We start from the raw sequence: 13,854 nt of genomic DNA on the forward strand, positions 1-13,854 counted from the left end.
ATTACGGGGTCTGCAGCTCCCTGACAGTTAACGGGAAGGGGGCTCCTGAGGTCTCCAGCTGCATCAAGAAATCTCCTAATGGCATAAAAGAAGTTGCTAGTTTACAAACATCGACTCCTGTGTATGAAACGATAAATACTAATGACCCATGTGCTATCAAAGCAAACTGACAACGTCTAACAAGGACTGTAAACAGGTAAGACACACAGCTTGTCTGACAACAATACTTTTTTATATCAGAAATAAACAGTAAATCTCCAGAACAGAAAAACAATAATACAGCATCTCTCAAGATACGAACTTCACTGTTTATCTCTGAAGCAGAATGCTTAGCACGTAGAATTTCTGGAAATAAAATTTAAAAACAAAAAGGCATAAACCCTTAGGAGCCATTTGTTTCTTCAGTACTGGAGCAAAGAAAAATTCTCAGCCAACAACTCCTGTAGCTACAGCATCAGCTATTTATCATCAATAAATCATCAATATTTAAAACAACCAAATCAATGAAAACCACAACAAACTGCCCCTATGAAGAAGAAAGAAAAGTTACTTTTGCGTAACAGCAACCTAATAAAATTTAGTCATACTCATACTACTTCCCATCCATCGTTTCCTCAGTGCCGATCTTAACCATCCCCAAACATGAAATCCCCTCTGTTAAACTTAAGGCTTTTTCCGATAAAGAACAATGAGATGAGACATAACAACTTCCTTCTTTTGCGTCTCTTTGGATTACAACCATTTTCTAGATCATATAGCCTACAGCCACCTCCCCAGGGAGAAGACAGACTAAACTGGCAGGATAAAACAGAGAGGAAGCTGATTGAAGGAAACCATGCACTGATCCAGAACTTTTCAAGCTCTCTGGAGCTTGTTATTTTGGGGATCACTATCCTCCTCCCTCTCTGCAGAAAGCTTAGAATTTGAACGGCCACGGGGCAACTCCCCTGCTCGCCAGCCCTGCCTGCTTTCCTAGCTGTGCTTCTGGCCATTTGAACCCAGCATCACAAAGCCCCAAGGAAAACACCACGCGCCTGCTACTCCCCCTCCCATTACCTACTTGTTCTACTTTCACAGCTGATGTAGAAAGAAATCAGACCAAATAAGCAAAGGAAAGGAGTACTGAATCACCAGAAAGACAAACATGGATTTGAGCAAAAGCATATGAGCAAGAAGAACAAGACATTACCAAAAGAACATATGGGTCTGAAAGAGGACCTAAAATTTTAGCATGTGCAGCAGCAATATGCCTTAGAAATTATTGCTTACTCCCTTTATTCCACTTACTCTGGCTACCATACTTTTGGAAACTTGCAGCACATGCAGTCAGACATAGACCATCTATCTTGAGACTACGTATTGAAAAACCTGATATTTTGCAGGTGTGACTCAAGCAAAAAGGAGCAACACCACTTCAGAATATGGTAACATGAAATGTGGTAAAATTCGCACCATGTCTATCCTGCAGTACGCCCACACGTGACTGAAGTGCAGAGATTCTCAATAGGTCTATGCAGGGTAGCTCACATAGGACAAGCTCTTTAAACATGACCACACAACCTCACATGACTTAATGTACCTTACTGTTTACTACTACAGACATACCCTGAGTCACAACACACCGATTTTGCAATTCTAGATTAACATCTTTCCACATAGGCTTCTCAGACTACCCCACATTGCATTCAGAAGGCATTAGCTGTGCTGTTAAAAAGTTTGGACCTACAATACTATCTGATTTGGAGACTGCAGTTGAGAGAACAGAAAAAGTGTTGGTTCAACAATCAATTGCCCACTGATCACTGAAAGCAGATCTTTTCATCCCACAGTCAATGAGGCAAGTTGATAACAAGTGAGCTGTTCTGAGAGCTCAAGGCTACCTATGTGTGGACCACGATAAAGGGCTTAAGCAACTGATGAACCTATACACCTATATGCCCAAGGTTTAAAAGCTCTTGATCTACAACACTTGCCTTTTTTTTTTGGCACATTAATACCCTTTGTAGAGTTATGGTTTGATAAAAAAGGATGTCCCAGCAGGTTACCGTGGGAATAAGGATCTGCAAAACATAGTTTTTCATTAGCTTAGGGCTTGTGCATGCATCGTACTGTGTCTCTTTCTTCTCTCTCCCACAACACCCTGTAACCAAATACCACAATTCAATGAGATGGTAAATAAGCCACAGACACTTCAAAACCACAGGTGCTCCAATAACTTCCATCTCTTCCTCTTGAATCAGAAGCTGAAAGGAGCAGAAAAATATATACACCAAAAAGAGCGATAGATGTTAGAAAGGCTTCCTTTTTAAGGGACTGAGTAAGGTGACTTGCCTCAAACAGTATTAATTAATTAATTAAGTCTTATTTAACAAAACTGGAACAAACTGGATATGCAGTGTTGTATTGGGGTATCAGGCAGGAATGAGTGTCATAACATTTACTGCAGTAAGTTCAGCTTAATTTGCCACTCCAAACTCATTCTCTCAGCATCACGCGAGAATCTCTCATCCTCCTCCCTCTTTGTTTCTCTTTCCTTTTTCTGAACTGAATGCGACCCCAGCGGCGCGTAGTTCGACAACCAGTAAAGCACAAACAAATGGGGCTGTGATCGCTCTGACTCTGCTTTGCTCCATACCCTCCGCCACGCACACGAACTGCTTACTCCTTTCTGAGGTTTATGGGCCACAGCAGCAAAACCAAACAACTATGCTTCAAGAGCTGTTCACTCAACCCCTCCCACCTCTTCATTTTCCAGTAACCTGGGAAAAGGTTGGGAAATGAAATCCAAGACGGTAATAAAGCAGAAAATAAACTTTCAGATCGTTTGTCACACGTGCCAGCTAGAACCAGACTCCCTCATCACCCCAAGTTCTGGAATTCATATCTCTTCACAGTAATTCAGTGCTGGTTGGGCACGCTATTGTGCAAAATAATTGAACGGCAAGGGAACGCGATATTTTGAGATGATACGGCTTTAACAGGCCTGTGTAGAACTCTTGTTTCAGAAACCTCTATATAAATTTCAAAAGGCTTTTGAAATCCTAGAGAAGTGTCTTGGCCTCAGATTTCTTTTGAAATAATGTCTTGATTACCCTAGTAGGAAGAATTACTTGTAGTGCTTCAATTTAGCTTTAAGAAAAAATTCTGAAAGGCCAATATCCTCCCCTGTCTACTGCTAAGCATGCTGCCCCAGCCATGGCTTACAAACTTTGCTTTTGAGGTGGGAAGAGGTATCTCGAGGCTAAGATATCAACATGGTTGTCCTGATCATTGAGTGCATTAAGCTAGTCTTTATCCAACAGGTTCATAATTTTAGATGCACTCTTAAAATCCAACAAATGAGGAGAAATGTGGAAAAGTCACTACAGAAGTGTTAAACCACATAGACTATGCAATCTAAGAAAAAGCAATATACCAGTTACTACTGTTCTTTAATATACCACAGAAAGGAAAGATTTCCATGGTGAATTGCAAAAGCCAGCTTTTTCTGAGTGTCTGAGCATGCTTCAAAGTTGCAGCTTTTTCTTATCATGGAGAAGACAGGGAGTCCTGAGATCTTTTAGATAAAGCTTTCAGTAGGTTGTTCCTCCAAAATTTTCCTTGGCTTGAAGGGAGTAGGTTGGTATTGCACAGAACTACCAATTCAGTGTAATGCTAATAAAAATGCTCCGAAAAAATTCTAAGCAAGCATGGGTAGGATGTTCAGTGTACAGCAATTGTGATCAGAAAAAATGTGGCTGCTGCTCAATGGACCACAAAGGGTGGACACTCAGTGGAGCCTTACTGAGCAGGGTGCTCCCATCTGCCCTCTTGTACGTTGGTGCTTCACCCAGCCCTTCATCCGAGGTACCAACTGTCCTTCCCCAACACCTGCCAAGCTATGTCCCTGCTGTGGCTCCCTCCAGCAAGCACCACTGCAGTACCACGGCCCACAGAGACAGTGCATTTGGAAGCCACTTGTATGAAATGCTTGTAAATAGAATAAAAGAGAACTTTTTTCCCCACTGATCTCTATTCTAGTTGCACTGAATTTTTAGTGTGTTCATACATGGTACGAAAAAACACGTCAGGTAATGTGACAGAGGTAGAAAAAAAGGGCTGCAGGTGGAAGCTTCTTTCAAAGACGGTTTGCCAGGATCTTGTAAGGCAGTGATCCTTTCCCATCCTCTCCTGCTGCTGCTGTTCTCCCATGGAAAACCCACATCACAGGCAGCAGGCTGAGGAACTGCAGCACTTGTCAATGGCTGCATCCTGGTCCTTGCAAGATGAAGCAAAGAGAGACTTCAGCCCTGCCAGACCTTCAGGTGCAGCCTTACCTATTGCTGATTCTCCATCCTCCAAATCTGTGTCTGAGCTACATAACATAGCTTAGGGAGCAGGGCCAAGAGGTTATCTGGGGAATGTGTGTGATAGAAAGACAGGAAAACAGCCATCTGTGTCAAGGCATGGTTTGTAAGAGCTACAGTTCAAGAAGAACATGTTTCTTAACCTGATGAAAGTTTTGCTGCGTGGCTTGTAAGGTCGTTGCTGCTTTTCTGCAGTGTTGCCTGAGCACTCGTCCCAGTCCCCCGTTTGCAGTCTTCTACACTGAAGACTGCAAATAGGGCCAGCATTTATACACTCCTGTCTTTCTTTAAAAAAACCCCTACCTATCTCACAACTTCTAAGAAGATCTACCTGTTGGAACTATCGAACTAAAACTCATTTCATCCTCTGAGTTATTCATTAGACAGACCACCAAAAAAAGAGGAAAAAAAGCAAATCAGTAAGTTGGGATCTTCACAAAGTCCCAAAATACTTCTGAAGGGTGCTTGTCAGAATAAACAAACGTACCAAAGGAACAAACAGCCTTATGAATTAAGTCAAGAAATAAATAAAGGGAAAACATACGAAAATTTCAACAACCGTGCCAATCTGTTGCGAGCTGTACCCGTGCCAGTGAGCGGCCTCGGGGCGCCGTAGGATTCCTCAGCGCAGTGCCAAGCTCCAGCAATATTGTTATGGTTAGAGAGGAATTTCTCACAAGAGCTAACAAAGGCAGAAGGTCATAAATAAACACAGCAGGATCGCCTTGTCAGTTCTCATTATTAGCACTGCAGGCACTTGCTTTTCTATGGGCTGCTCACAGGTTCATTTAAGTGTAAGAGCTCGTCCTCAGAATTTCACATGCTCATAAATAAAGAAAACATTTCTTAAGAAAGAAAGGCACACACCTAAGTTATTTTTTATTATTATTTTTTATGCACACAGGGGCACATGCGCATGAGCTGCTCGTGCTGTCTGCAGCTGCCCTGTCCATACGCACCCACACGTGCTTCCCGCACTGGCCAAAAGCTTACGTGCAGCTAACCCAGAGCTGCAACATCCTTTTACACCGGCCTCTGTTACGCCGTGCAGGCCTCCGTCAGACTGTGGCAGTAATGAATGAGCAGAGCCTTCCTACTGTAATAATGGTCACCAGAATTACATCTGGGCAGGAAATGAGGCTGAGCTCCTAAACTGATCCCGACATGCATTATACAACTAAGAAAGCACAGCTGTGTGATCTTTATTGCAATTATAAAATTACACTTAGTGTTAACTTTCTTCTGTTACTGAATTTTGAAACAGAGAGAGAGCACTACCAGTAACTCTAGGGGTACAAATGTGCAAACAAGGGAGGGAAAAGTTCTTAAGGTCTCAAGCGTTGGTCCTTCGTCTCCTATCAGAAGTTAACAAACAGCCCAAGTGAAAATATCTCATCTCTCCCACACAGATACCTACCTATCTATCTATCTATATTCATACCTATATAAATGAGTGAAAAGTGAGCTCTAGATGCAGTTTAAATAAATTAACACTATCATGTAGTGCATACTGATTTCAAGTTGCATATGTAGTGCTTTTCAGAATATTAGGGGAAATTTAGAGACAGCAATGCTATCCCTAGAATATTTTTATTTTCTATAATATGCTGGAATAAAAAAATGTAAAGACGTGAAGAAAGCTCAAAGGTCATGATCTTGGAAACATCACCATTAAATTAAAAGTAAGTAAATGAACAGGCCTTATGTTACACAGGGGATACCAGGGGATGCCTGGCAGCAGAAAGAATGCTGCTCAGTCGCCGTCCCTTCCAACACTAGAGGGGTGATAGGGAATGTTATTACTCACCTGCCAAGAAACCCCAAAACAGTGCTCCCTCCTGTGAACTGTACTGAACACTAATGCACTGGTTCGTTAAATGGTCATGTCTATGTTTCTAGTGGGCTAAAATTTGACCAACGTTATCGTTACTATAATCCATGCAATCTTGAATTCTCACCTTTTAAAGCAAATTGCATGACTGACAAGCAAAAGCCCTGGTGCCTCATAGGCCTTCTGTGAGAAGCTCAGGAAAATCATTTTCCTTCCAGTTTGCTTCCTATCCCATCACCTGCTATCAAAGGAAGTCGGGTTGTGAGTCCTGATGCGCTACAGTGGAAAAGCCATGTTCAAAGAACTGTTTCTCTCAGCTGCACAGCCCTTCATTACACACCATTCATCATTATCAACATCAGGAGTTGTTGGAACAGCCCTTGTGAATGAAAAATCTCCCTATTTAACTTTTAGAGGCTGCCAGCCCGCTCCCTTTTGCCTCCGTGCTCAGGCAGGGTTTGTACTTCGGGCAGCGGGCTGCCGGCTGTGCTGCGTGCGCCTTCTCAACACAGCCCACCCTGAGAGGGGGACAGCAGCCTCTCCCTTCCACCAGCTGGTACACACAGAGCCATTTTCCAAATTTCCTACCCTATTAAGCTGGCTTCTACCAGACACAACACCGAAGGTGCTAGGGAAGCTGCTTTCTTTCTGCACAGCAGCAATGGTGTGTTTCTCAGCTCCAGCCTGCTTGAGAGGAAAGAGCTGCTGGAAGTGGAAGGTGCTGGAGTAAAGGATAATGGTTTCCAACTGGTCAGTTCCTCGGTCTCCCTCGATCAGCAGGCAAGGTGCCGTCAGGGACCTTGTAATCCCCTCTATAAGCACGGAAATGGAGATGCTCCTCTATTTCTAGCCTCTTCCCTGTGCTGAGTTTCCCCGACTCCCCACCATCTTGCTTTGGGCCTCCAGCACCTCCACGGGCGCCATCTCGGCAGGCGGCTCCTCCTGCCAACCTGCTGCCACACACCTGCATTTCCAGCCGCGGGGCAGAGACCCACAGCACTGCCGGCAGCGGGGAGCACGCTCAGCATAGTGGGGGCCCGAGAGCCTCATCAACCGACGAGCAGGTTATCTGCTGTCTGCTGCCAGCGCGCTGAGGGCCATGCAGCCTCAAAAGATGTCGTCCCCGCCGCAGGCAGCACGCGAAACCACTGGACACGGCGCAGAAAGGGAATTTTTTTTCTGATAAAATACAATCTCTTTCTTACTCACTTAAATTTTCTCTTTCCCGTCTTACCGATAAATCATCGTAATTACAAGAACCCTCCAGAAAAAGAATGTGTAAACTAAGGCGGGGAAGGGGAGGAAGGCCCATAATAAACTATATTCAAAGGATAAATGCACGGAACTTAACATTTTTGTTCCTCCTTACCCACAAAGTAAGATATAAGAGAACCGAACGGGGAAGACAGCCCGCTTTGTGAATCGCAAGCCATGAGGCAGGCCACCTGCCATCCAGCACAGTTCTCCACACACAATCTATCCCTCCGCAGCTGGAGACGGTGAATAGTTTCACGTTGACTTCTGAGACCTCCATGTCTTCTTGACTTGTGGATCTCAAATATGGGTATTTCTGAGAGCAGAATACCCCAGTCAAAGCAGTACTTACGTATTTTTTTCTCAATTTTTTCTTATTAATATTTTAAAAACATTTACCTATCAGACACGTTGCAATTAATTTATCTTCCCTGATCAAAACACATTTAAAAACACTCCTCTGCCACCAATTTCAAAAGAAGAGCCGGTTTCAGCCCACTCGCTCTAACGTGCATTTGTGTTAATTCTTGCGTCTTGTTAATTATTTCAGAAGGCGAGAATTCCTTACACAAGTCAGAAGGTGTCTTAAACCTACTAAGTGCTGTGTGCTATGAACGGCGGTGGACAGAGTTGAGGAGAAGGACATTTCTAAGGGGTCTCTGCAGCGCTTTGAAGTGGCAGTGAAAAGAACTTCAGGTTTCCCAGACTCATCTTTTTTTTTCTTCTTTTTTTTAGTACGATCTATTTTGTTCTTCAATGTTTGTGGTCATATTTTAGTAGCATGACACCCATGACTTTTCTGCATTTTTGATATTTTCAACTTATTTTACATAGTTACACACTTGGAATTATATCAAACATTATAAAAATGTTTCAAGGGCTTCAGATTTCTAAATTAAATCATTAAATGCTTTCTTATATTCAGCAGTATATTTCATTGCCATAGATGCATTACTGTGGAGTTTTTCCTCTAGAAGCAGGAAATATTTATTTTGTACAGTCTGAAAAAGGTCATTTTACATTTTTTAAGAGTGTGAAAAAATTATGCAAAGAATAGTTGAGGGAGGGAAAAAAAGAGCAGGAGGTATATTTCTCATAAGAATTATGGAGATATTTTCTTGTTACAAAATATCATTTGTTATTTTTCAATCAAAGAAAACTGCAAGGGAAGATAAAAAGGTTGAACCAACTCCTCTAAAAAATTATGAATGTGCCAAAAGATCACAAATAGCACGTTAATGTCAGAGTGTTGGCTCCTGTTCACTTCTCAGGGTTTTAATTTTGCTTTTTAAAGGGAGAAAAGAGGAGAGAAACAGAGAAGGCCTCATTAGACTAAATCCATCCTGCCTAGTCTTAGTTTTTTAAAGCTAAAACCCCCAAACTGTGTCCATGATCTGTATCGGTTTGTAACTGACCACTTCAGCTGTCCCTGACACTTGACCTGCTTCCGAAAAGCAAGAAGTCCAATTTAAGTCGACGGTCCTACAGGGAGGTAATGGTTTGACCCTTGGTCCCTCCACCACAACCGTTCCAATTCTCTAATGATTTCCCTGCAGGGTTCATTTACCAGTTCTGGGTCAATGACCAGCGCATCCACGAAGGCAAGGGGCAGCACAAGCACCGCATGATGGATTTGAAAATAAGTGCATCGTAAAGGAAAGCTCCATCAATTAGGGATGGCCTTTGAAATTAAAAACAAAAGGAAGCAAAGTGCAAATCATAATGCCTACTCTGTTCACTTTAGCAGCAACAGATACGAACGTTAGGAGATGTATTCTAGCCTAGGTGCAGAACCAGCAATCATCCTAGGACAAACAGTCCCCATTGATTGGCCTTTCGCTCATGCTCAGCAACTGGGAAGTCGAAGGGATTCACTATTTGATTCCAAGCAAGCTTTTGGTACATCTTAGCACTTCAATATTATACGCATCGTGACTCTAACCAGGAATATTAAGACCTGCTGTAACTAAGAAGTAGAAGATTATCCAGATCCACTTTCACTTTTTGGAATCTGTGCCTTAATTTACCTTTACAGGCAACAGCAAAATCACCAGTTACAAGTACTGCTTTTCCATCCACCCATTGCCATGCATATATTAAAGCAGCTGCGAATTTCCTTTTTTTCCAGTGGTCCTCAACATTGAAATGCACTACGTGCTTTTTTGGAAAGAAAGGTACAAGGAAGTATATTTAATAGTACAGAAGGAGATGCTGTAAGGGCATAAATATATGAACACTGGAGGAAAAAAAAGATACCCTCTGCTTGTTGCTAGTGAAAGATGAAGGGGAAAAAAGAATTATGCCCCTTATTACCAGCGAACATGCAAATTAAAAAAGTATGAGAATGCTAAAAATAACTCTGAAGAAGGTCTCCACTTTCCTGCATGAAGCGACCAGGCGAAGCCATGTTAACAACTCGGCTGATGCTAGTCTTCGGAAGCCCTGGCCATGGCTAGTGGTCACTGAGCTCTCATCTAGCAAATTCAGATTAGTTGTAACAACTAGGGAGGGTAGCTGTATCCACACATGCAACTCTTTCAGTGCTATGGTTATAAGACCCCCAAAATTAAAACATGGAAGAAATCCTACAGTGACAAATTGTCTTCTTTTTATATTATGCTTTTAATACATCTAGGTTTCCCTTCCCTATCCATTTCCAAAGGACAGGGAAAAACTGCTTATCTGGTGTTCAAAATATGTTTGTTATCATGCCTCTTGCCAAGGCGTTTCAAAATTAATAGCAATTGAGATCCCGTAAAAATACTCTAATGTTCCAAGAGTGCCAAGAAGCCTGAAAAGAAGGGACTTCTTCATAGTGTCTCAACATCAGCACCTGAAAATCACAACTTGTCTTTGAAATTTTTGTCTGCCTGTGTGCATGAGTATCACTCACTCTCTCTCCAACATTCTGCCCAATACTAATATGTGTGTATTATTTTCCACCACAAGAGGCATATATAAATCCATGAATCTGGCTAAAACAGAAAGAAAGAAAAAAAATCAAAACCTTTCTAATGTGATTTTCTCCAACAATATGTCTGAAAAAAAATAGAGAGTATGATCGGTAAGACTGAGAACAGCCAAATCTAAACAGGGAGCAGAGAGAAAAAATGATAATGAAAACATTTTTAAAGCACCTTTTCTTCACAAATTCAAAATTTAAAAGCTATGTAAAATCCGCAGTATTGAGCCCATCGAGTTTGCTGACCTTGAATCTCATGCATTACCTCCCGAAGTCTTTAGTATTCTCACTTCTATTTTGGCAAAAGTGAGGGATGGGCAACAACCCCTGGGATCTGATTGAACAGGGTTTGTCTATGCGATCAGGCTGCCCGAGAGTAAGTTCTTGCTGCCAACCACACTATATATGACAGGAAAACTGTTGTTAATAAAAACCATATTGATGTACTTGTTAATGACTTGAACACTCCAGTAATTGAATTTAAACCAGTTAACTATTCACCAGGGCTTCATCAGCCCACCTCCTTCATCTCCTCTACCCCTGCGTTGCTTCAAAGCAACTGGAAGAGTTTTACACCACCACCACCCTTCTCACCACAACCCTTTCACCATTACATGAGCTCGGGAAGCCTAGCATTTGAGCAGCTCATTTGAAGTGCTCTTAACTGCGTTTTTGAAAGAACAAAGCAGTTTTATAACTCACTCTATACAAACAGAAGGCCCTTCTCTGAGAGCTTCTCTTATTTTCAGTCCATCAGTAAGAGACACCGGTACGCTACAACTGGCTACCACCACGGAGACAAGGTCTGTCTGTCCCTGACCTCATAGGGATCAATCACATCAATGTTTCTGTGTGGTTTTTTTTTATTAAAAGGGATCAAGGCAAGAAACAAAGCTGCCCAAAGCACTCAAGCCCCAGTACAAAAAATGTTTTAACACAGAAGTTTTCCAATTTCCTCATCAGCAACATTATTTGAAAGCTGAATTACTAAAAATTTGCAATTACAGAAAGACGGTTTTCAGTTTGTTTGTTTGGTTTTTTTGAAGTAGTAATTCTTTAATTTCTTTTCCCTTATTTTTCATCAATTACATTTAATTTTCCTGTGAATCAACACAAGGGAGTTGACAATAAAAGCCTGATGCAGCAAATGTTTCCGGAGGCCCTTAAGCCAAGTGATTTCAGCTTACAATCAGGATATGCTACAACCTGTATTCACAACTACCCTTACTGTGGCTCCACCTCTACTCAAAAGTGTGGTTTTGCATGATTTCTTCCGGGCTGGCAACATTCTGCTTTTGTAGTTGCATGCAAAGAATGGCTCACTACAAACATTATTGGAAAGAAATGACCTAATTTGTTTATTTTGACTTGAATTAAATTACTCTGTGTGCACCTCATTTATCTCACACAGACCACAATTTACTATTGCCATTTATTTAAACAAATTCTGCATCTGATGAACTCCTTATTGGTGAGCACCTACAAATAACAAAGACATTTCTCTCATCGCAGTCCCTCTTCCTCCCTAAATTCAGGTGGGAACAGAAAAGCCAATAGTTGTCTTCAACTTCACACCGGGTCTAAGGCCATACAATAATCATACACATTGCAAGAGACTTGCATTTGGGCAGCATCTCAATGGATTGATAGCTTGTCTGTAGAGATGTGAACTTATCAAGGTTCTGCTTAGTGTAGATATCCAGACAAGCAGTTGGCAGCAAGGTTTCTTCTGCACTAATTACATTCTTTTCCAAAAGTTCACCCTGCCTGGGTGTCCAGGTAATTGCAATTAAGGCAGGAATCTGGTAATTAGAAATTCAAGTGCCCTGCCAAGAACAATACACTTCCTCTTAACGTGCTGCCCAAAGAACTAATTCACTTGGAAAGGACAGAAGCTGATGTGAAGTGGCATAGTAGATGTTGATTAAGCAACAACCACAGAAATAAATTCCCCTCCCCCTAAAATCAAATTCATTACATCTCGTTTAGACTCCTAGAAAGTGTTTTATTACCTTTGAAACATTTAGAATAAATGAGAACTCAAAATTTCAGACCTCCAAACAGCAGCATTTTCTGCTCCCCAGCCTCAGAGCCCATCTGCTTAGAATTGCTGGAACATCTTTTATGAAGCTGAAAATACAACGCTGGTCATACTCCCCTTCAATCTCCCACCAAAATGCTAACTTTGACTCAGCCCTTACTGCTCATGGGCACTATTCGGTAAATATCAAACCACTTAGTAATCTTCACACAGAACAACAAACACATTTTTAAAAAAGTATAAAGCAAAGCCACTCACAATTTAGCGCTCTCACTGGATAGAAAGATACTACACTGTCCTCTAAATTCTAAATTTTTAAATGGTACTGTTAGCTGGAAACAAAATTATTCTTTACTCTCCCTATACATTTCTTTCTAACTCACAGTTGTTCTTATCGATTCAGAATAACATCTCTATCCCAAATCTTGGGCTTAGCCTCTTACACTTTATACTAGTGTTTTTTTTTTCAGGAAACACAAAAAGCCTTGTGCCACTGGGGATAAGAAAACTCTTATTGTGTGTATATTGTGTACATGTGTGTGCGTGTGCGTATTTACATAAAGTTACATGAACACAGAGGTTTCTGTCCAAATCAAAGCCCTGGAATCATGTGCCTGGCTTTAGACATAGCAGTGTCTATTCATTTTTATATAGCTGAATAATTTGAAATTCAAAGTTGGAGGGATCTGGGCTGATGCTGTTTAAAATTATTTGAAAAAAATGGGGTGGGGGAGGAATTCCCTCTCTCTTTCTGAATAAAAATCTATACCAGGTCCATGTTAGTGCCAGATGAGTCAAGGAGTACTCTCCCCAGTAGCACACTCTGTGGTTCCCAAACTGCTTCTTTTGGATGACACTACCATCTCTTCTAATGAGCTACCCAAGCACTCTCAAAGGAGCTTCTGCTGCTTTGTCCCGTGTTTCACCCACTGGAGGCTTCAATAAACTCCCATCACTGGGATTGATCTAGGGATCAAAAACCACCACAAGCATCGCTCACATAATCTGTAACGCACTTCACAAACCGAGCCTAGAGCAGCACCGCAAAACGTATATAGAGCCCTGATGGAAAACTATGAAAAGGAAAGGATGCTTTGAAATTCTCAAGATACGTTGTAGGTTTGCTTTCATAAAGCATTGTAAGAGCAGTTCTGCCCCCCTCCCGCCCCCATTGTTTTTAAGTCTAAAAAATTACTCCGTTCTCTCCTGACCTCTGTTTCCTATTGCCTTAGTGGGTTTCCAAGATTCCTTAGATCATACCCAGACATAACCACTAAAGGAACAAGCTGAGATCATCAAAACCTTATGACTGAAACACTGAAAACAAAATAAAATGTACAGTTTTCACCGCCCACCCCAGAAGTACATCAAGTGCACAGTAAGAAAAGCCTACGGTAAGAAATTACCTCTCACGCGCTGC

General features: G+C 41.7%; 1 protein-coding gene across 15 annotated transcripts in view; it reads right to left on the reverse strand.

Annotated features, from left to right (window-relative positions):
- Window positions 1-13,854, reverse strand: part of ARID1B (AT-rich interaction domain 1B) — a 336,572-nt gene that overhangs the window by 109,155 nt on the left and 213,563 nt on the right. The window contains exon 5 of one of the 15 annotated variants that reach the window (XM_075146087.1): window positions 11,247-13,400. The exons of the other annotated variants lie outside the window; for them this stretch is intronic. Within the exon in view, the coding sequence (XP_075002188.1) occupies window positions 13,311-13,400 (90 nt within the window). The 3' untranslated portion in view covers window positions 11,247-13,310. Of the gene's footprint in view, window positions 1-11,246; window positions 13,401-13,854 lie in introns of those variants that run through there. 15 annotated transcript variants of the gene reach the window in all.

This window comes from Calonectris borealis, chromosome 3 (genome assembly GCF_964195595.1).
Source record: "Calonectris borealis chromosome 3, bCalBor7.hap1.2, whole genome shotgun sequence".
In the NCBI taxonomy this organism is placed as follows: Eukaryota; Metazoa; Chordata; class Aves; order Procellariiformes; family Procellariidae; genus Calonectris; species Calonectris borealis.